This window comes from Rattus norvegicus, chromosome X (genome assembly GCF_036323735.1).
Source record: "Rattus norvegicus strain BN/NHsdMcwi chromosome X, GRCr8, whole genome shotgun sequence".
NCBI lineage: Eukaryota > Metazoa > Chordata > Mammalia > Rodentia > Muridae > Rattus > Rattus norvegicus.
This window is the reverse complement of record NC_086039.1, coordinates 75,040,963-75,063,125: the sequence shown is the minus strand read 5'-3', so window position 1 is coordinate 75,063,125 and position 22,163 is coordinate 75,040,963. Positions and strand designations below refer to the sequence as shown.

The window sequence follows — 22,163 nt, the reverse complement described above, 5'->3', positions numbered from 1 at the left end:
CGTAAATGGGGTGCTATTGTTCACCAATTATGACGAAGAGGTTGGACCAAGAGTGCATTTTCAGGATAAAGTCAAGATACAGCCTTGGCACTTTGAGGTCAGCAGTGACTGAACTGGACCCCTCTATAAAGAGGTGGAGGGGATCAAGTGACGTCGACCGCCTTAGCAACAGGCCCCCAAAGAAGGTGAATTTCCGTAGCCAATAAGACACTGAGCTCTGGCAGAGGTAGCCAATAGATGACGGAAAGAGGAAGAGGGAGGACGCGCCAATTCTCCTGCCCGAGCCTCGGCCCAACAAAATGGCGTCGGCGTCGGCCTCGCTTTGTCTCCGTGGCTCTGGCAGCAGCAGCAGTGGTAGCGGCCTCTGAGCTGTGAGGACGATCCAGCACCAGCTGCAGTGACTACTAAGATCCCAGTACTTTTCGTTCAGCCACGGGCGCTGAGGAGCGCAGAACGGTACCCAAGGGGTTGCCGAAGCCAAGCGGCCGTCCGAGCCAAAAACATGACCGCTGAGCCCATGAGGTAAAACGCAAGCCCTTGTCACGGGCCCCGGCGTTCTGCTCCCGGGCGCCTTCCACTCGAGTGGGGTGTTTGCAAAGACGTGCGCTAGGTGCCCTAGGCCCGCGCGCGGCTTCGCGGTCAGCAGCATCGTTTTCCCTCTAGGTGAGCGGGGCTGGGGGAGCGCGGTGGGAAGCCCCAGCCGGGGCTCGGGGTGTGTGTGTGTTGGTCGGGGGCGGCATGCGGCGCGCGCGTTGCCTTCCCCGCCTCCCGCCGCTGCGGAGTCGGGAGCCCCTGCTCGGCTCACGCCTCCGTGCCTGCGGCGTCGAGGCCGGGAGGTCGCGGGGCGCTGAGCGCTGGCGGTCATTCTTCCTAATCTTGGGGCCTAGCGATTGCGTGGGGAAGGAGGGGGAGGGGGGAAGAAGGGGGTGGGGGAGGGGGAGGGGCGGCGGGAGGAAGTGAGATCCTGGGACTAGCGAACCCCAATGGTCGCCTCCACTGGAAGTCCTCCGGCTCACCGCGGCTCCGGGAGGAGAGTGAGCTTCGGAGGTAGGAGGGCGGGGAAGGTGCCTGGAAAAGGTGTCTTATCTTTTTCTCGACTCCAGATCCTTGAGGGTATCCTCCAGGGCGGGGAAGGCGGAGACCGGCCGGCTAATGCCGGCTTGTGCTTTCTGAGAACAGCGCAGACTACTTTTCAGTGAAGTCCGGTTTTTAACGGGACAGCCGTTGTTTCCCCCCACGGCGGTTTGGGGCACATTTCGTGAAGTAGTTAGATCATGTTTTTATTTATTTGTTCCACGAGGCATGGCGAGCCCGTTACCGGGGATTCACCAGAAGATTTATTACAAAGGTAGATGAGAGCCCAGGCCCGATGTTACCGATCCAAATACGTTTGAGATTCAGCTGTTTTTCACGCGTTTCTGATTTGCTTTTTGACTGTTAGGAGTAGTCAATCCGAAATGTATACCGCTTTTATGCAGATTCCTTGCTTTTTTAGGCAGTTTGATATTTGACCTTTCATCCCAAGAGTGAATTAAGTGATTTTTTTTTTTTCTACTCAGATGGGATCTAAGCTTGGTGCCTAGTGGCAAAACAAAATTACAGGTAGTGTGGATCATAATTGCCTCTGTAGTTGGCAGATTGTGCCATTGACTACTAGGACAGTATGGAGCACTTTAGATTGTAGAATTTGAGAACGAACCCATACGATTTTCTACCTTAACAAACAGCGCAGAGATGCTCTTTTTACTTACATGATCTCTATACTTCAGCTCTTAAAATACAGACTATTAGTTGTGTAGAGATCATTGCCTTCCTTTATGAATTTGTGTTAACTGACCCAAGTAAAATGAACCTTTTTTTTTAATGGGATATTGAGCAGCGTTGGCTGGTTAATACCAGGCATTCATATTCATTTATTTGAACGGACTGCCTTACAGTTCAAGATGACTTTTAGATTTTACTTCATTTCTTAGTTGTCTGTATTTAAAACCATAGTTGCTCCTTTGTGGATGGTGAGGCTGGCTGCCGAAGGATTTGAAGCCAGCCTGTCTCAAAGCTAAAAAAGCTCCAAACAGAAAACAGGTGTTGCCTGCCTGTATCCTTTACCTATCAGGAGGCTTCAGAAGTTAAAGGTCAACATCCTATGACTGTCTGAAAAGGAAAAAAATACATAGATTGTACTTGGATTTTTCATCTTTCTTTCCTTTTTTATTCTTTTTTTTTTCTTTTCTTTTTTTCAGAGCTGGGGACCGAACCCAGGGCCTTGTGCTTGCTAGGCAAGCGCTCTACCACTGAGCTAAGTCCCCAACCCCCCTTTTTTATTCTTTTTTTTTTTTTTTGAGACGCGTAAAGCAAACTGGCTTTGAACTGGAAGACAAACCACAAACTTCCCAGAGCTGGCCTTACAGATGTCACCATGCTAGGTTCTGCCGGGTTGGAGATGGAGCTCAGATTTTTGTATATATTAAGCAGGCATGCTTTCCACTGAGCTATCCCCCACCCTTTTTCTTTTCCATATTGGGGATCTTGTACCTGTGAGCGAACTCACTGCTTTTTGGAGCTGCATAGCCTGCCCTCCTTTTGCATTTGATTTTGAAACAGTTTCACTTTAAATTGACCAGGCTGGCCACTGGTTCCAGTCGCTCGTCCTCCAGTAACTGGGACTGCGTCACAGGATTTGGCACAACTGCTTCAGGCAACTCCTCCCCCTTTATTTAGGATGAGGAAATTATGCATATCACTTTCTGCTGGGTTTTTCTTTTTTCTTGCTTGTCTTGAGTTTTTATACCCTGGTAATGATAATAATAAATAAAATTGGGTAGTTATCCTTCCTTGCATAATTTACAGATTTTAAGGTTACATTGAGTGTGCGTGAGTGAGAGACAGAAGCAGAGAGGGCGACATCCAGGAGTCAGGGAGCCTGGTGTTCTTTCTTTCCTCATGTCGGGGCAGGGGGTAGAACTCCGCTTCTCACTCAGTCTTAGCAGCAAACACCTTTCTCCACCGAGCCATCTTGTCGGGCCACTTGTATACTTTGTATTTAGAAGTGTTATCTTCCTTGTATTTATGTGTTTGTATGTGTATTTCCATGTGTGTGGCTGCTGGAGGAGGAGGGGCTGTCTTACTCACTTGTTCCATTGCTGTGAAGAGTCACCATGACCACAGCTACTGTGATTTAAACGTTTGATTGGGAGCCTGCTTACAATTTCCGAGGTTTAGTTCATTACCATCATGGCAGGGAACACTTCCTTTTCCGGCTCCTTTCCGCCGTGCTGACTGCCTCTCCTGGGCTGGTTCCGTGCCTGGTCTTCAGCTTTCCTTCGAAGGTATCTCATGACTCTGGCAGCGCCAACACATTGGGGTCTCCAACAGAAGCCAGCGTTCATCTTCGCAGCTTCACACAACTGCTTCTTGAGGTCTCCACACACGGACACCCCTGCCACAAGCCTGGCTTCTGGGGCTTTTCTGGGTCATGAAGGAGATACCATAATCCCTTTCTTGTATCCAGAACCTCAGGACCAATGCAGTCACTTTATGTTGCTTGCTGGGGCTGGAACTCCGGCCTCTCCTTCAATTACATTTGCACCAGCTTTCTGTTGCTCCTGGTTTCCTTCACTGCCGAAGCTTTACAGTTCCTTTTCTGGCTGGAAGTTCAGATGAGTGGGTGGGGGGGGCATTTCATTTAGCATTAGGCTTTTCTTTAAACTTTGTATCTCTTTCAGCACTGGACTGAACTCCATTAGACTTCCTGGTGCTTCCTTTCTCTTCTTGAAACTGGATATTTTGTTTCTTTTCTTCCAGTTTGCTCCTTTTCATTATATATCTGCCTAAGAATAATGAATAACCACACTGGGTCAGTCAGTATGGTCAATATTAGTCTGTCTTAAAAATCTCTGCCAATGGCATTAATCTAAAACTCTTGTGTTTCTTTGGGTAGGTTTTTAGGACAAGGACAAAAGGTACCCACATTTTGCCAAAACGTCACAAGAATAGTTTCTAGGCCACTTACTAATACTCTTCGCCACTGAAACTTCTTGTAGTCTTCATACAGTTCAAATCTTCCTCATCACTATCTTCTACTCCTAATAGGGATGACCCATTAAGCTCTGCTTAAAGTGTCCAACGGATTTTCTAGTCCAAAGCCCCAAAACTCTTCCAGAGTCTTCTAAGAACAACAACAAAAAAAGAGGTCAAGCCTGTCATAGCAATACCCAACTCCCTGGTACTAACTTCCTTTTTTTAATTATTATTTTTATTTTCTGCGCATTGGTGTGAGTCTTTCTGGTGGCATCTTATTACACACAGTTGTGAGCTGTCTTTTGAGTGCTGGCCATTGAACCTGGGCCCTCTGGAAGAGAGGCCAGTGTTCTTAACTGGTGAGCTATATCTCCAGTTCCTGGGTTCCAACTTCTGTTTTAGTCACTGTTCTGTTGCTGTGGAGCACAGAAACTCTTAGAAAAGAAAATCATTAATTGGGGGCTCGTTTACAGATTCAGAGGTTTAGCATGGTCTGAGCACAGCAGCACTCACTGCTGAAGCAATGCATACATCCTGGTCTGTAGGCAGAGGGGTGGGGTGGGAGGGGAGGGGGGAGGGGAGGGGAGGGGAGGGGAGGGAGGAAGAGGCAGAGGGAGGGAGGGACACAGACTGAGCCTGGCAAGGCTTTAGAAACCTCAAAGCTCACACTTCAGAGATGCCACACCTACTCCTCAAATGGTTCCTAATTAAACATTCCAATATGTGAGCCTTTGTGGGTCATTCTTATTCAAATCACAAGACCAGAATAGGGTATTAGGTCCTTGAAGCTAGAGTTACAGGCAGCTGTGACCTGGACTCTCTTCTATAAGAACTCTTAAGTGTTGAGCCATCTCTTCAGACCCAACTTGTATAGTTTGGATTAATTTTCAGAATACTACTTCATCTTCCCCATTTTGCAGAGGAGGAAACAGATAGAATGTGATGGAAGTTTTTCAACTTGTAATTCTGTTCTGGTCTTTCTTTTTGGCTGAGAAAAGGTATGTGCCCTACAATAATAGCCTTAAACTTAGTTGATAGTCCCGATTCAGCTTCTCAAGTGCTGGGATTGTAGGTATGGGACACCATTCCTGACTTCAGGAATTGAGTTCGTCTAATTAATCTACAAGTGTGTGTGTGTGTGTGTGTGTGTGTGTGTGTGTGTGTGTGTGTGTGTGTGTGTGTGTTTGCCTCTGAAAGCCAGAATCTGGTATTGGAATTGGAGTTATAGGTAATTGTAAGCTGTGACAAAGGTACTGGGAAACTAGGGTTCTCTGAAAGAACAGCAAGTGCCCTTAATTGCTGAACCATTTCCAGTACCAGGAGTTTTTTAGCCTGAAGGAATCAGATGCCTGACTGCCTGCCTGCCTTCTATTTTTTAAAATTTTTTTGTAAAGATTCAGGCTGCTCCAGAAGAGGGCATTAGATCCTATTACTGATGGTTATGAGCCATCATGTGATTGCTGGGGTTTGAACTCCGGGCCTCTGAAAGAGCAACCAGTGCTCTTAACCACTGAGCCATCTCTCCAGCCCACCTGCCTGCTTGCCTCCCTCCTTCCTTCCTCCCTACCCCCCTGCCTCCCTACCCCCCTGCCTCTTCCTCCTCCTCCCCCCTCTTCCTCCTCCCCCTCTTCCTCCTCCTCCTCTTCTTCCTCCTCCGCCCTCTTCTTCCTCCTCCTCCCCTCTCTTCCTCCTCCCCCTCTTCTTCCTCCTCCTCCTCTTCTTCCTCCTCCTCCTCTTCTTCCTCCCCCCTCTTCTTCCTCCTCCTCCCCCCTCCTCCCCCCTCTTCTTCCTCCTCCTCTTTCTCCCTTGGAGACAGGATTTCTCTTTGTAGCCCTGGCTGTTCTGTCCTGGAATTTGCTCTGTAGACCAGGCTGGCCTCTGAAGATCTGCTTGTTTCTGCCCACTGAGTGCCGAGATTAATGGCATCTCCTACCTCACCCTATCCTTTCTTAGTGCCCTTTAAAAGATTTTTTATTCTTTTTTTTTTTGTTCTTTTTTTCGGAGCTGGGGATCGAACCCAGGGCCTTGCGCTTCCTAGGCAAGCGCTCTACCACTGAGCTAAATCCCCAACCCGATTTTTTATTCTTATGTGCATTGGTGTTTTGTCTGCATGAATGTGTCTTCTTTTTTTTTTTTTTTTTTTTTTTTGGTTCTTTTTTTCGGAGCTGGGGACCGAACCCAGGGCCCTGCGCTTCCTAGGTAAGTGCTCTACCACTGAGCTAAATCCCCAGCCCCATGAATGTGTCTTCTTAAGCTGCAAAGTTGAGTTGGACCTTGGTCATTTTAATTTAGGCTCAAATTTTTCGATAAAGTAGTTTTTTCTTCCAGCTCTTTTTAATATACTGCAATTCACTATTTAAATTTAAATGTACAATAAATATAGTGAGGTGATCAAACATTTGATTCCAGGAATGTCTTAAAAATATGCAGTACCATTCCCTGTAAAGAACCACATATATAGACCCAATGGTGGGCTTCCAGAGGCAGAGAGAGGCAGGTGAATCTTTGACTTGAGACTGGCCTGGTCTATAAAGTAAGTTCCAGACAGCCAGGGCTACACAGAGAAATGTTGTGGTGGTGGTGGTGGTGGTGGTGGGGAGACAAAAAAATCATATATAGATGTACGGTGTTAGTATCTATTTCCCTGATTATTGCTGTGGAAGAATTTCATGGGGGTATTAAGGGTAAAATGTCACTAATCTCCCTTGGCATAATTATCACATTTATAGAAGTAACCCGTAGGCCATGCTTGAGAGCCAAGCCTACAGTACCAAAACCATCCATCCATCTCAGGCCCATTACTCCACCATTCCTGGCTTGATTACTTTTTAACGTGAAGCAGATATAACGTGGGCGTCTATACTTTAGCATTAATTTGTTTTTTTGTGTAGTGATTCCGGATGTTTTTCTTCATTAGAATTTTCTAAGTAGGAGAAAAGCTTACTTCTAATTTTTTACTTGCGTTTACAAAAAACAAAAAAACAAAAAACAAAAAAACAAAAAAGACCCAAAAAAACAAAACAAAACAAAACAAAAAAAACCCCAGAAATGTTCTAGGGCTCTGTGGTAGAAAAATGCACACTAGGCAAGAGCCAGGAAAATTTAACAAATGACCTGGCTAAAGTATGTGCTAAATAATCAATGACTTAGGTTTAAGAGCTTTTTTTTTTAATTTCATTTATTTTATGTATGTATGTGTGTATGTATGTATAAATACACTGTAGCTGTCTTCGGACACATCAGAAGAAGGCATCGGATCCCCCGTTACAGATGGTTGTGAGCCACCATGTGGTTGCTGGGATTTGAACTCAGGGCCCGTGGAAGAGCAGTCAGTGCTCCTAACCGCTGAGCCATCTCTCCAGCCCCGTTTAAGAGCTTTTCTATTTTATTTTCTTAGAATTATTTATCTATGAGCACACCATAGCTGTCTTTAGATACATCAGAAGAGGGATCCCATTGCAGACAGTTGTGAGCCACCATGTGGTTATTGGGAATTGAACTCAGGACCTCTAGAAGAGCAGTCAATGCTCTTAACCACTGAGCCATCTCTCCAGCCCCCTTATTTTATATTTTTAAAAAGAGTCTTAAAAAGGTCCAGAGGTCTCGAGTTCAAATCCCAGCAACCACATAGTGGCTCACAGCCATCTGTAATGAGATCTGATGCCCTCTTCCGGTGTGTCTGAGGACAGCAAGAGTCTCATCTTGTAGTTCTGGCTGCCTGAAACTTGTTTAGACTGGGCTGGCCTTAAAATCACAGAGATCTGTCCAAATGTTGGCTGATACAAGCCACTCTGCTGGTCATTTTGTTTTTTAAGGACTGAGTCTCACGGTGCAGCTCGGTTGTCCTTAAGTTCTCCATTCTTCTGTCCCAGCTTTCAATGTAGTCAGAATTACAGACTCCTCACTTTTGGCTTTTAGTCTCTCTCTTTTTTTTTTAAATGTTTATTCTTTTCTTTTTTTTTTTTTTTTAGATTTATTTATTTATTATATATAAGTACACTGTAGCTGTCTTCAGATACACCAGAAGAGGGCATCAGACCTCCTTACAGATGGTTGTGAGCCACCATGTGGTTGCTGGGAATTGAACTCATGACCTCTGGAAGAGCAGTCGGGTGCTCTTAACCGCTGAGCCATCTCTCCAGCCCGCTTTTAGTCTCTTAATGACTTTTTTTTTTAACTTTTTTTTTTGGAAGACAGGGTTTCTTTGTGTAGTCTCAGTGGTCTTGGAACTTGCTCTGTAGGCCATGCTGGCCTTGAGCTCCAAGATCCACCTACCTCTGTTTACAGAGTTCTGGGATGGAAGAAATGCACCACCACGAGCTGGCTAACTTTTTTTTTTTTAATAAATAAGATTTTGTTATTGTTTTGGATGGTTGGTTTTATTTTAAGGCATTGGATTGTTTAAGTTTTCGACATTATGGAAAATCAACATCTGATCAACTAAAACTTGTATATAAAGATCCTGGTACAGAGTGGATGGGACTCCTCATTCTAATGCTTATGGCAACTGATTATTTGAAATGCTGACAGGCAAATAATGTGTTATCCCTTCCACCCAGTCTTGGGAACCCAGCCAAGGGCTTTATGTATGCTAAGCAAGCATACTAGCACTGAATTATATCCCAGCTGTTAATTGGTCTGTCTGTCTGTCTATCCTTTTCTCTTTGTTTTTTTTTTCTTTCTGTCAGTAGGAAGCTTATTTAAACAGATGCTGCGACTTGAAAGAGCTATCTAGGATTCATTTTTTTGTTATTTTCTTATGTTCTTGGAACTTAGGACTGAACACAGGGCCTTGAACTTGCCTAGGAAGAGCTCTACCACTGAGCTAAATCCCCAACCCCAATTCATTTTTTTCAAGAGTATTTTACCACTACTAAAGGATCGATTACCATACATGTAACTGCTACATAAAAAAGTTAGGAAATTGTCCTTGGTTTTACAGTGACAAAACCATTAGCCAGGTGATGGTGTCACATGCCTTTTAATTTCAGCACTGGGGAGGCAGAGGCAGGGGGTTTTCTGTGAGTTTGAGGGCAGTCTGGTCAACAGAATTAGTTTCAGGATAGTCAGGAATACACAAAGAAAATCTGTCTTGAGAGAAGACCAAAACCCTTTTTGTCTACAGCTGAACAAGGTGTGTAAGGAGTTTTATGTTGTTGGGTTCATTTGTTACTGGAATAAAAGATGAGAGCGGTATGAGCAGGCCACTAACAGAACCAGTACCTTCCTCCAGACAATCTCCATTTGAAGTCGGCTGAAACAAGCTTGGCAACTTAGTTAGTTTGAAGGAGAGACGCCCAATGTGCTTGTCCATAGACACCATCTACTCTATATACACACAGTAAAGGAGCAGGGAAGGGAGAACAGAGAAAACTGCTGTTAGAGTGTGGTGCGACCAAATCGTGGCTTTCTGTGGGAGAATATGTTGTAGGTCTATGATACAATTCTGGGGTATAGCAGCTTCCCTTTTAGTAGACAGCTCCTGTCTGCTGCTACAATGCATGAATCCTCTGTTCAGCTTCCATTTCAAACTGTATAGTTGTGTTCAGTTCTTTGATTGTCCATTAGATCAGGAGCTGATCTGTCTCAAACTCTCTCATTGGTAATAGGCTTTCATTAGTTTACCAAGGGATGTAGGCCTCTTAGCTGTACCCCAGAAGCACCCTGCCCCAGACCACCTTCAGGTTAACGTAATTGTTGTTCTCAGGCTTGACTCCTTCCTTAGCTTTCTCATCTGCCATGGTGAGAACCACCTCACAAAAGAGGCCCAGGTCCACACTGTAGGAACACATGTGCAGCACCAGGGTTGGCAGAAGGAGGTGGCACCAGTGGACCACAAAACCTAGCTTGTTATGATTTATTTCTTTTTATATTGTTATATTTAATATTGTTACTTTGATTAATGTGCATTTTTATGTGTATCTGATGTGGGTGCTAGGATTTGAACTCAGGTCTTCTGGAAGAGCAACACAAAATACTTTTAACAAATGACCCATCTTTCCACCCCATCCCCATTTTAGACAAGGTCTCCACTGTGTAACTCTGGCTTAAAACTTGCTATGTAGACCAGGTTGTTTTCAAACTCGAGATCTGCCTGCTTCTGCTTTTAAAGTGCTGGGATTAAATGCATGTGCTATAAAGTAGAAGTTGTCTGAATTGAGAGATGTTAGTTAATGTTTTAGAAAGTGTTTGGTAAGGTGATAGATATTACCAAGCAACTGTATAATAATAACCCAGTATTTTAGAAGATTTATTTATTTAACGTATGTGAATACACTGTCACTCTGTTCACACACACCAGAAGAGGGCATCGGATCCCATTACAGATGGTTGTGAGCCACCATGTGGTTGCTGGGAATTGAACTCAGGACCTCTGGAAGAACAGTCAGTGCTCTTAACCGCTGAGCCATCTCTCCAGCCCATAACCCAGTATTTTAAATAATCTATATGGGCAATAATTTGTGTGTGTGTGTGTGTGTGTGTGTGTGTGTGTATTTCAACTGAGTGAGACTGCCTCAATAATGTGTGTGTGTGTGTGTGTGTGTGTGTGTGTGTGTGTGTGTGTGTGTGTATTTCAACTGAGTGAGACTGCCTCAAAATGAAAAAGTAAAAGGAGGGCTGTGAAGATAAGGGTAGTGGTATAGTCCTTGTGTAGCACGAGTGAGGAGGCTCTGGGGATTCAATTCCTAGTACTGCAAAACTTTTTTTTTTTTTTTTTTTTTTTTGGAGCTGGGGACCGAACCCAGGGCCTTGTGCTTGCTAGGCAAGCGCTCTACCACTGAGCTAAATCCCCAACCCCGCAAAACTTTTGTTACCCTGAGTTTTCAGACACTGGTTTCATGTGGCACAGGCTGACATCAGACTCCTTGTACTCTTTTTTCCAAGGCCTTGCGCTTGCTAGGCAAGCACTCTACCACTGAGCTAAATCCCCAACCCCTCTCTTTTTTTTTAAAAGAGATTTATTTATTTATTATACATAAGTACACTGTAGCTGTCTTCAGACACACCAGAAGAGGGCATCAGATCTCATTACAGATGGTTGTGAGCCACCATGTGGTTGCTGGGATTTGAACGCAGGACCTCTGGAAGAGCAGTCAGTACTCTTAACCACTGAGCCATCTCGCCAGCCCCCAACTCCTTGTACTCTTTTTTTTTTTTCTTTCCGGAGCTGGGGACCGAACCCAGGGCCTTGCGCTTCCTAGGTAAGCGCGCTACCACTGAGCTAAATCCCCAGCTCCTTGTACTCTTAATCTTCCTGTCTTTTCCTCCTAAGAGCTATGGTTGTAGGCACTCAGCTTTAACTCTGATTTAGATCAGGCTAGGTTTTGGTAAAAACTCTCATGTAGTTGGTCATGGAGCTGTCAGATCTATATTGTAGTTTTCTGTAGGTAAGTACATGCAGTACATACATACATATATATTTTTTTTCAGCTGCATGCGGTGGTGCATATCTGTCTAATCTCAGTTACTTCAAAGCTGAGGCAGGAGGATTATGAGTTCTAGACAAACCTGTGCAACATAGTAAGAATCTGTCTCCAAAAGCAAAACAAAAAGCCCAATATTTTTGGCTGAGTGATGGTGGCCCACACCCTTAATCCTAGCACTGTGGAGGCAGAGGCAGGCAGATCTCTGAGTTTGAGGCCAGCCTGGTGTACAGAGTGAGTTCCAGGACAGCCAGGGATGTTACCCAGAGAAACCCTGCCTTGAAAAAACAAAAAGGGGGTTCTGTTTATAGAATTTCATTTTGTTTGCTTTTTGGGTTGTAGGGAAAAGAGTAGTGCTGAGGGGAAGTTTGCTTATTCAATGTACATGCATCAGTTTTGCTCTGAAACTTACATGATTGTATACAGTTGGTTTTTTGCTGATGTGCTAGGTATCATGTATACATACATGTACAGACATTTATTGAGAAGAATAACCATTTTGCTTGAAAGTTGCCAATTTTGGCTCAAGATTTTGTTCTTCTTTATATCTATTGTATTTTTGTCTTTTTGTGATTGAAATGATAGCTCCAAAAAGACCTATTATTACTAAAGCCAGTTCCTTTTGCCTAGGGAAAGATTTTCTTGCTCTGGAAAAAGTTCTTTAAGATTTACCCTGCAGCTACTATTTTCACATCCTGCCTCTGAGAAGTCTCGTTTTGGCTTAAAATAGTCATTCCTGTTCCTGGTATCTTAGACCTGCTAGCTCCTTTGTTCCTCGTGATTTTTGTTTAGGGTTTATATCAGTAACCTACACTGTATTTTGTCAGTTGATCTAGTAACATAAAGTTCAGTGAGGAGCAAAGCTGGCCACTGTTAGTGTGTGCAAAAGGTAATAAAAATTTGTCTTTCCCATGTCCCTTCATTCCACTACTCCCCCAAATATCACCCTCCACTCCACCCTCATTCAGCGAGATGGCAGTAGGGAAAGCTGTTTGCCACTGAGCCTGTGTTTTGCCCCTAAAACTCACATGGTAAAAGGAGAGAACTGACTTAACAAGCCTCCACGTATACTCTATAGCCCAGGCCGCCTCCCCCAGGACTCTGCAGGATTCCCGCTGCAATTTGAGGCCCTCATTTATTTATTTATTTTTTTCTAAAGTTCTATTGGAACATACCTAAGCCTGTTTGTTTATGCCACCGAGCTGCTTTTGTAGCAACTACAAAAATCATTTTGTAATTGCAGAGTTGAACAGTTGCCTTTTACTACAAAGCCTAAAGGAAATGTTCTCTGGCCTTTATAGAAAGTTTACTGGTTTCTTCACTAGGAAATGCAAGAAAACCACTCCCAGTTGAGTAGAGTTCATAAAGTTACATGCATAAACATGTATTCATGCCAAACAATTATCAGTTACCTACATTCACCATGTTAGGAGCCACACCTAACTGCATCTTAACAGTTTTCCATTCAGTTTCTCTAGCCTTCTATCATTTTGCAGTAAATCACAAGCTGCAAATGTTTGTTTTGAGACAGTCTTACTTTGTAGGGAGAGGAGGCCTGAACCTCACCTTGTAAAGCCCATTCTGGCCTTAAGCTTGCCCTGATCCTCTTGCAGTCACTTGTGAGTGCTAAAATACGGCATATGCTACCATACCTGGCTTATGAACTGCTGAAGCTCACTTCCACAAGCAGATCACAGGTCTGATTTCAAGACAGAGTGTCATACTTGCTCTGTTTGTACATTTCAGGGTCTTGTGTAAAATTGCTATCATTTTGGAGTTTGAGAGATGGCTCTGTGGTTAAGGGCACTGGCTGCTCTTCCAGAGGTCCCAGGTTCAATCCCTAGTACCCACATGGAAGCTCACAACTGTTTGTAATTCTCAATATTCCTTCCTCCGGTTTCTGCAGCATTACTCAAGTGTGGTGCATAGACAAATATACCTGTACATACACAGCATCATATACATAAGATAAAGGGGAAAGCCAGCTATTGTTTGTTCATTCCTTCCTTATTTGTGGTCTTGCTCTGTAGCCTTCCTTTTTCATCACCTTCCACTCCCAGTTTGGTTGCTTGCTGGCTGGCTGGCTGGCTTGCTTGCTTGTACAGGGTCGCTTTCACTCTAGTCCAGTCTACCATCTTCATCACCTTCCCTTCCTGGTGCTGGGATTATAGGAGTGAGCCACCACATTCAGTATTTTCTTAGAGTTTTTCTTTTGCTTTTAATGTAGGGCCTTATATGGTCACGGTTGGCCTTGAACTAGGATGTGGTACAGAATAGATTTGAATACATTATTCTCTTTCAGCTTTCTGAGTGTCAGGATTGCAGCTATGCACTAGTGTGCTGGTAGGTGTTTTTGTGTATTGTGTCTCTAATCTCACTTTTTCTATGAGTTCTGATGTTGACTGCACAAATTTGCATGGTCTGCTGATTTCATTTTATTTTATTCTTTTTTTTTTTTTTGGTTCTTTTTTTTCGGAGCTGGGGACCGAACCCAGGGCCTTGCGCTTCCTAGGCAAGTGCTCTAACCACTGAGCTAAATCCCCAACCCCTTTATTTTACTCTTTATTAAGGACATTGTGATCCTGGCTGACTTGGAATTTGCTGTGTAGACCAGGCTGGCCTTTCAGATCTCTGCCTTGCCTTTGCCTTCCAAGTGCTGGATTTAAGGGTTTGTTCTACACCTGGCAGTTGGATGGGAACTCTTTACTGATACACAGGCAACTTATTAGTAGCTAAGCCACTGAAGAAAACAACTTCAATATTCTAGAGATGGTGGTGGTTGCTATTATCTTTTGAGAACTGGGTGTCATATGACTAGGCTTGCCTCTAGTTTGCTGTATATTAATAGCTCAAGCCTCCCAGCTTCAGGGATTGTGGGCATGAACCACCTTACCCTTCTTGTCTGGTGAGTTTTTTTTTTTTGCATGTATACTTATATGTTTGTCAGTATTCCTGTGTGTAAATACATATGCATACATTTGCACATATTTGTGGAGGCCTGAAGTTGATGTTACTTTTTTTTTTTTTTTTTTTGGTTTGGTTGGTGTTTTGAGACAGGATTTCTCTGTGTAGCCCTCTCCTAGACCAGGCTGGCCTCAAACTCAAAGAAACTCAAAGAAATCCACTTGCCTCTGCCTCCTGAGTGCTGGGATTGAAGTGTGTGCTCTCACCACCAGCTGATGTTTGGTGTTTTACTTGATCTCTCTCCATTTTATTTATTGAATGAGGGTTTCCTGTTGAACCCTGAGGTCTTGGATTCTGTCTACTCTTGGTAGCCAGCTTCCCCCCAGAGATGTCCCATGTCCAGTGTGTGAACAGTGGGATTACAAGCAGCTGCTACACCTGCCCAGCTGTTATGTGGGTTCTGGAATGGGAACTCTGGTCCTCTTGCTTGTGCAGCAAATGCTTTTATCCACTGAGTTCTATCCACTTGGCCTTGATTAGAAAGTGTTTGTTATGGTTATTTATCACTTTCCTGGTGTATGTATGGGGGAACACACACATGTGGAGTTCATAGGACAGCTTATACATATTGGTTGTCTTATTCTATGGGTTCAAGGCACTGAATTTTAGTTGTCAGGGCTTGGCAATGAGTTCCTTCCACCTTTCCCTGGATTCCAGGGATCAAGCCTGCTGAGCCATCTCAGCAGCAGTACTTTAAGGAACTCATTTTATTACTGGACTTACTGTGATTGTTATCCTATAAAAAGTACTGATTCATTAGATATTTTAGGAGTATTGGGAATGTTGAGGAAATTATTGGCTATAAAGCAGATTAGTGTTAGGCTTACTAATTTCTCATATTATTACTGATTATTATTGTTGTGTACCAGAAAATGTTCTAAGTACACTGAACAAGATGAATAGGAGCACTGCCCCACAGAGTTCACATTGTCCATTTACAAATCTCTTAGGACGTGCCCATCAAATTGCCCTTTGAATAATTATGTTTAATACCCACAGATTAGTGCTCCTGCCAGAACCTTTCTTTATGTTTCTACAGTGAGTGATGGAAACTGTGGGCTTGAATTGTTAAGCCTTGTGGAAATAAGTGAATGTTGAATGTTCAGCCTATGTGGTACTTTTATTTCATTTCCCATTAGTATTAGAGGATATTACAGAACAGGCACAGACAGAATATAAGAACTAGAAGTAGTAGCTACAGAGATGACTTGCTCTTCTTCCAGAGAGTGAGCTTATATGTGCACACTTAAATATACACGGGCTAACACTCATACATAAGAAAAGGCTAGAAGAAGTGGAGTGAGCTAGAACTTCTTTTTTTTAAAGATTTATTCATTTATTATATATAAGTACACTGTAGCTGTCTTCAGACACACCAGAAGAGGGCATCAGATCTCATTACAGATGGTTGTGAGTCACCATGTGGTTGCTGGGACTTGAACTCAGGACCTCTGGAAAAGCAGTCAGTGCTCTTAGCCGCTGAGCCATCTCTCCAGCCCGAGCTAGAACTTCTTAAGAACGTATCACTGTAGCTTTAGTTTTTTCAGTGCCTACCTTTAAATTAATGATGGTCCTTAAATGCTTTAATCTCCCTTCTAGCCCACCAACCACCAGAGGACCTTTGGAGCAGCTCCTGAATTCAGTTCACAGGTTAGCAGTGGCAGCTCCATCCACTTGCATACTTCAGGGCTACACCAGCATTCCAGTTCAGTAGAGTTGGGACAGTAAACACAAATCAGCAGCTATGCACTACCTAGCAGAGATAGCCAGGCCTCAGCCGAATTGGCACGAGTCAGCAGGAGGGATTGAGACTAGTAGGGAAGCCAGGACAAGTTTGTGCCTCTCTCAACGAAGCGAAGATAAGCGAGACCAGGAAGCATTGTAAAGCTAGCTCTTCAATCAAGCCCCTCTCACAGTCCCCTGAGTCCTATTTGTACTCCTTCCAAACATCATGTGTCCCCCAGGGGTCTTGCCTCACCATTCTTTTTTTTTTTTTTTTGGTTCTTTTTTTTCCGGAGCTGGGGACCGAACCCAGGGCCTTGCGCTTCCTAGGCAAGCGCTCTAACCACTGAGCTAAATCCCCAACCCTTGCCTCACCATTCTTGCCTCAGTACATGAGTCTGTATCAGCTGACATCACTCTGTTAATCCCAAGTCCGAAGTGGCAAGAAGCCACAAAAACTTATTCAGAAGTTTTTTTGGTGTATTTCTCTCTATGGAGTCATGACAAATTCACCTCAATAATGCATTGTAAGGTGAAACAATACATGGGTGTCTTTAGAGAAGAATCCTTCATCACATGTTCTTTTCTGTGTATGCTTTAAGCACAGCATCCTTTCATCTGTGTCTGCTTTAATGGAGCATTCCTTCATGAATCTGCCATATTGAAACATCATCTCTCCTCTGCCTGTTTCAGGAGAACACTCCTTCCCATGTTTGCCCCAGCAAAACACCATCTGATACACCCGACTTTCCAAAGAACCCTTAAGTTTCCACTTCACTCGTTGTACTTTTAGAAAAAGCTTTATTTTTATTTATGCATATGCATGTTCTGTCGGTGTGTATGCACTTGTGGTGGGTGCCCGTGGAAACCAGAGGAGCGCATTTGATTTCTCTGGAGTTGGACTTACAGGGGAGGATAAGAGATGCCCAGTGTAGATGCTGGGAATGGCTCCTGTCCTCTGCAAGGGTAGCGAGTACTCCTAACTTGTGAGCCATTTCTCCAGCCCTGCTGTGGCATACTTGATCCCACAACAGTAATCATAACTGCTACGGGATCAAGTATGGGCCTGACAGCGTTATGGGGTTTTTTGGGGGTGGTGGTGGTGGTGGTGTTTAGACCTCCATGAAAATGACTGTTAGGAGAGGTGAGCTCAAGAGGCACCACTTCTTGTCAGTAGCCAATTAGCTGTCAGTGGGGGAGAGAGACTTCTTGAGTGGTGTGTAAATAATCCGTCACCTAGGACTTGTAAGTAACCCTAGTAAAAACTTAGTGGAAACTAGAAGAGGGGCTAGGCTTGGAAGATAAAGGGAATCAGTGGGGACTGAAAGAGACTAGATCGGCAATAGAGTCTGGTAAGAACATGTCCATATGAAACATCACAGACTATTTTATATATATAATCAGTATACAATAATATGAAACCTGTACTAATAGATATTTTGGTTACTAATCCAGCCCTCTGCCTGGAAAATGGTTTTGGTGTTGTTGAAAAGATATTTTAATGTCCATTTATAGAAGAAATACATTTACTTAAAATGAGTGTCATAGCTGAGGTTGGTGGGATATGCCTGTAACCCAAGCTCTTGGGTGATAGAGGCTGGAAGACCAAGCGTTTAAGGATGTCTTGGGTGCATGCCCTAGGGATTGAGCCTTGGGTCTTCATGTATGCTTGCCATGGGCTAACCTGCCAGTCTAGAGAATGATAGTTTTCCACCTTTCTTTTTTCTCTTTCTCCCTCTTCCTGTTTCTATTTATTTTTATATGTATGTGGGTGTATATGTGTATGGATAGGTGGTCGATGCCTGCAGTGCCCAGAAGACAATGGAGCTGAAGTTACAGGCATTTGTGAGCTGCCTCATGTGCGTGCCGGGATTCTAACTCTGGTTCTCTGTAAGAACAGCAAGTACTCTTTTTTTTTCCTAACATTTAGGTTTATTTTCTTTATACGTTAATGTTTGGGTATATTGAGAGTGTATACTACATGTGTGCCCATTTGTACATAGTCTAGAAGAAGGTGTTGGGTTCCCTAGAACTGGAGTTCCAGGTTGTTGTGAAGCACTTGATATGGATGCTAGGGATTAAAATCAGGTCCTTTGGAAGAGCAGCAACTGTTCCTAACCATTGAGCCATCATCTCTTGAGCCCACAACAAGTACTCTTAACTGTGGAGTGGTCTCATCTGGCTTCCCCCTTCTTTGTTGTGGTGCTCAGAATTAAACTCAGGACCTAGGACATGATAGGGCTATGCTTATTGAGTTCTTGGGAGAAAGACATTTATAGCGTTTATATTTATAATATATTTTAAGTAGTATAATAATTGTTTGCTTAAGGCAGTTGTCTACACTATGTTGTGTTGGGCGCCAATTTGCTGTTGGCATTTCCAACCTTAATAAGCCTGAATTAAAAAAAACACAATCAAAATATGATTAGAAGCTATATTGTCTAATATGATATTAACTTAATCAAACCCCTTATTACTGTGGTTTCTCTTGGTCATGCTGTTTTGGTTCATAGTGACTTCCCCTTTTTCTCCGTCCTTTTTTCCTCTCCTGCATGTTTTTTTTTTCCTCCTAGGTCCCAAGCTTGGGAAACCTAAACCCCACCTATGGCTCTTTTGTCCAACTATTGGCTGTTGACATATTTATTAATCATAATTGACTGGGGATAGGGTCACTCAGTGTCTTAAGGGCAGACTCTCTTTGGGGTCCCAAATTAGCATTCGAATACAAGCAGCATTAGGCCAAGCCACTACAAGTACTTCTAAGCTTTATTCTGTCATCATTAAAAAATTAGACTTAGTTTTTATTTGATGTGTATGAATGTTACCCTGCATGTACATATGAGCACCATGTATGTGCAGTGCCTGTGGTGGCCAGAAGAGGGTGTCAGATCTCTTGGAACTAGACTTAAAGGTGACGTAAGCCACCATGAACTTGACCCTCTGAAAGAGCAGCTAGTTCTCTTAACTGCTGAGCCATCTTTCTTAGCTTTTTATATTTTTTGTTTTGTTATTTTAAGCCAGTGTTTCTCTTTGTAGCCCTGGTGTCTTGGATCTTGTTCTGCTTTTATTATTGTGTATATGTGTGCATTATGTTCGTGAATATATGTTTTATCTCTCTGTGTGTGTGGGTTGGGGGAATACACGCCACTGTGTCTGTGGAACTCAGGACAACTTGGAGAGAAGAACTTGGAGTCACTTCTCTCTTGCTTTTACATGGGTTCTGAATCCTATCGGGCAGTGGAAGGCATGGGAGCCAGTCATATGTCATAATGAAATAGTGAAATGATGAGAACTGGGGACACTGTACGTGGTGCAGATACTTGTAACTTCAGGGACTTGGAGAACTGTGCTGGGAGGATTGAGGCCAACCTGGGAAATTTCTCTAGAATCTGTCTTCCAAAGGAAGTGAAAACAGACTAAGGTTGTGGCTCAGTGATAGAATGTTTGCCAACTCAGTTCAGCCCCTAATGTTGCAAGTGTATGGTAAACATTAGACTTAAGCTAATTTTAGTCTATGAAGTAGGAAATTACCAAGGGGTAGAGATTTAAACTCACTGATTTGGGGGCTCAGCTGGTAGAAATGCTTGTTGAGTAAGTCTGACCACCCGAGTATTGCTAAAATTCCTTTCCTGGAGAGGTAAACAAGTCCACTTCTCTTCAGGTCCCAAGACATACCAACTTCATGAGAGTTTACCTGGGAAATAGTAAAGGTTGTTTATTGGACTTCCTTCAAGAGGGGTTAGTGACAGGAGTGTGGGTACTCCCCAGAAGAAGACGCACTGGGAACTGTTCATCCCACAGAGACGACAGCTTTCCCATTGTCACAGAAACGATGGGAGCACATTCCTGGCCCTCAACAGACTGAGCAATTGGGGCAGGATTGCATGCAATAGGTGGCATTGTGTGGCTTGGTACTCAGGTGAGGCTCTTATGACCTCCTCCTCTTCCTCTTCCTCCACTTCATTGTGTTAAGATTATTACAGTTGTGTACTGCCACTCCTGGCTTTCTGCAGTGCTAGGGGTGGAACCTAGGGCTTGGTGCATGCTACTAGGCAAGTGTCTGCCAGGAGAGCCACATCCCCAACTGTGCATCTGTGGAGACAGGTTCTCAGTATGCAACTCTAGTCATTCCGGAGCTTGTTTTGAACTTTCAGCTATCTTTCTGTTTCTGCCTCCCAAGTGCTGGGATATTCTATTTTAAAAATCAAAATTTCAACAGGTACTTATTTTTCTACGTATGGGATATGTATATGCCACAGTAACTGTATGGAGGTCAAGTTGTGGAAGTCCATTCTCTCCTTCCCTTTGGGTCCCATGGATGGCATCAAGCACCTTTACCTGCTATCTGTTTTTTTTTCTTTAAAAATATTGACTGTTTCATGAATTTGTGATTGATTTTTGCTGAGGCTATGGTAATCTTCCCTGCATCATTCTGCTTTCATCATATAGGCTGCCAAAGAGAGCACTGAAGAAAAAATGCTTAAGTTGTGTGTGTGAGAGTGATTCTGTGATGTGCATGTGAAGGTCAGAGGACATCTTGTAGGAGTCTCTTTTCTCCTTTGAGTATGTTACTCTTGGGGATAGTCAGGCAAGTGCCCTTAGTTATTGAGCTATTGAAGTGGAAACTTCTAGTTTTTTGGAAAGTATGCCAAATGATGGTTTGCTGGGTCACACAGGTGAAAGAATGTCTTGCTTAAGGAAATGCAAGAAAGACTGTTTCCCGAAGCAGACACAAGTGAGAGGATGCTCGATGAAGGAGTGTAAATATGACCCTCCAGACAGTGGGGGACAAGCACTGAGCCTTGGTTTGGTTTGTTCTGTCTTGCTATTCTTCACTAAAGGCAGGCATGTATTGGTTCACCTTATATAGTGTTGTTGAGCTCAACTTGTGATGCACCTCCATTGAAAGAAATTCATCCAAGAACTGTTACAGTTCCTGTGGCAGCTTACCTCTTCAGCGGCCTTACCTCAGGCCAGTTGGTGAGCCTGGCGTTATCTTCAGGATTGAACTACAGCTGCCTGGTATCTGCTTGCTGAAAGGACTGGACTGTAGCTGTGGTTCGTGCCTGGTGTCTCCTGCTTAGAGCTTCAGCTGCTGAATTGAATTTGGTGTTTGCTATGGGACTGACCTGCTGGCCAAGAAGATTGAGCTTGCCCCCAAAGAACTGTTGCTGAACAAGTCCACTTCCCCTTATCCTAATAACTTTTTCCCACTACCTCTGCTGGGATAGAGGAGAGATTGAACCCTTATTAAAAGTAGGTTGCAAAAAAAATTATGCCTACAAGGTATCTTGCTGGCCTTGAGGAAGTGGGATGTGTGTGTAAATGTAAGTAATTTACTTATTTAAGAAATATCTGTGGGGCTGGAGAGATGGCTCAGCGGTTAAGAGCACTGACTGCTCTTCCAGAGGTCCTGAGTTCAATTCCCAGCAGCCACATGGTGGTTCACAACTATCTGTAATGGAATCTGATGCCCTCTTGTGTATCTGAAGAGAGCAACAGTGTACTCACACATACAAAATAAATAAATCTTAAGAAAAATCAGCATTAGGTGTTTTGCTTGCATGTGTGCCACATGTGTGCCTGGTCCATGGAGGCTAGATGATGGCATTGGATCCCCTGAAATAGGAGTTACAGACTTGCTGCCCAAGAAGATCAAGCTCGCCCCCAAGGAACTGTTGCTGAACAAGTCCACTTCCCCCATCCTACTAACTTTTTCCACTACCTGTGAGCCACTACAGAGATGCTGGGACCCAAACCTGGGTCCTCTGCAAAAGCAGCCAGTGACTGCTGAGACATCTCTCCTGCCCCAGGAACTAAAAGGTTTAAATTTATTCTTTTGAAGAAACAATAATGGGCCATTGATATGAAATACGAAAATAAGTTAAAAAATTAAGGGGCTAAAAACACCATGATAGAAAACTATAAAACGGGCTGGGGATTTAGCTCAGTGGTAGAGCGCTTACCTAGGGAGCGCTTACCTAGGAAGTGCAAAGGTCCTGGGTTCGGTCCCCAGCTCCGAAAAAAAGAACAAAG

At 43.7% G+C, this 22,163-nt stretch overlaps 1 protein-coding gene across 24 annotated transcripts in view; it reads left to right on the top strand.

The window, feature by feature from the left end:
* Window positions 1–245: 245 nt before the first annotated feature.
* The window catches only part of Atrx (ATRX, chromatin remodeler), a 146,333-nt gene continuing 124,415 nt past the window's right edge, over window positions 246–22,163 (top strand). For 4 of the 24 annotated variants that reach the window (XM_039099473.2, XM_039099471.2, XM_039099462.2 and 1 more), the window contains exon 1: window positions 250–522. Coding sequence is in view for 9 of the 24 variants with exons in the window: in XM_039099471.2 (XP_038955399.1) it covers window positions 503–522 (20 nt within the window). In the remaining 15 variants the exon portion in view is untranslated. Of the gene's footprint in view, window positions 664–950; window positions 1,048–17,918; window positions 18,018–22,163 lie in introns of those variants that run through there. The other 20 variants (XM_063279786.1, XM_039099470.2, XM_039099468.2 and 17 more) reach the window with 10 other exon arrangements.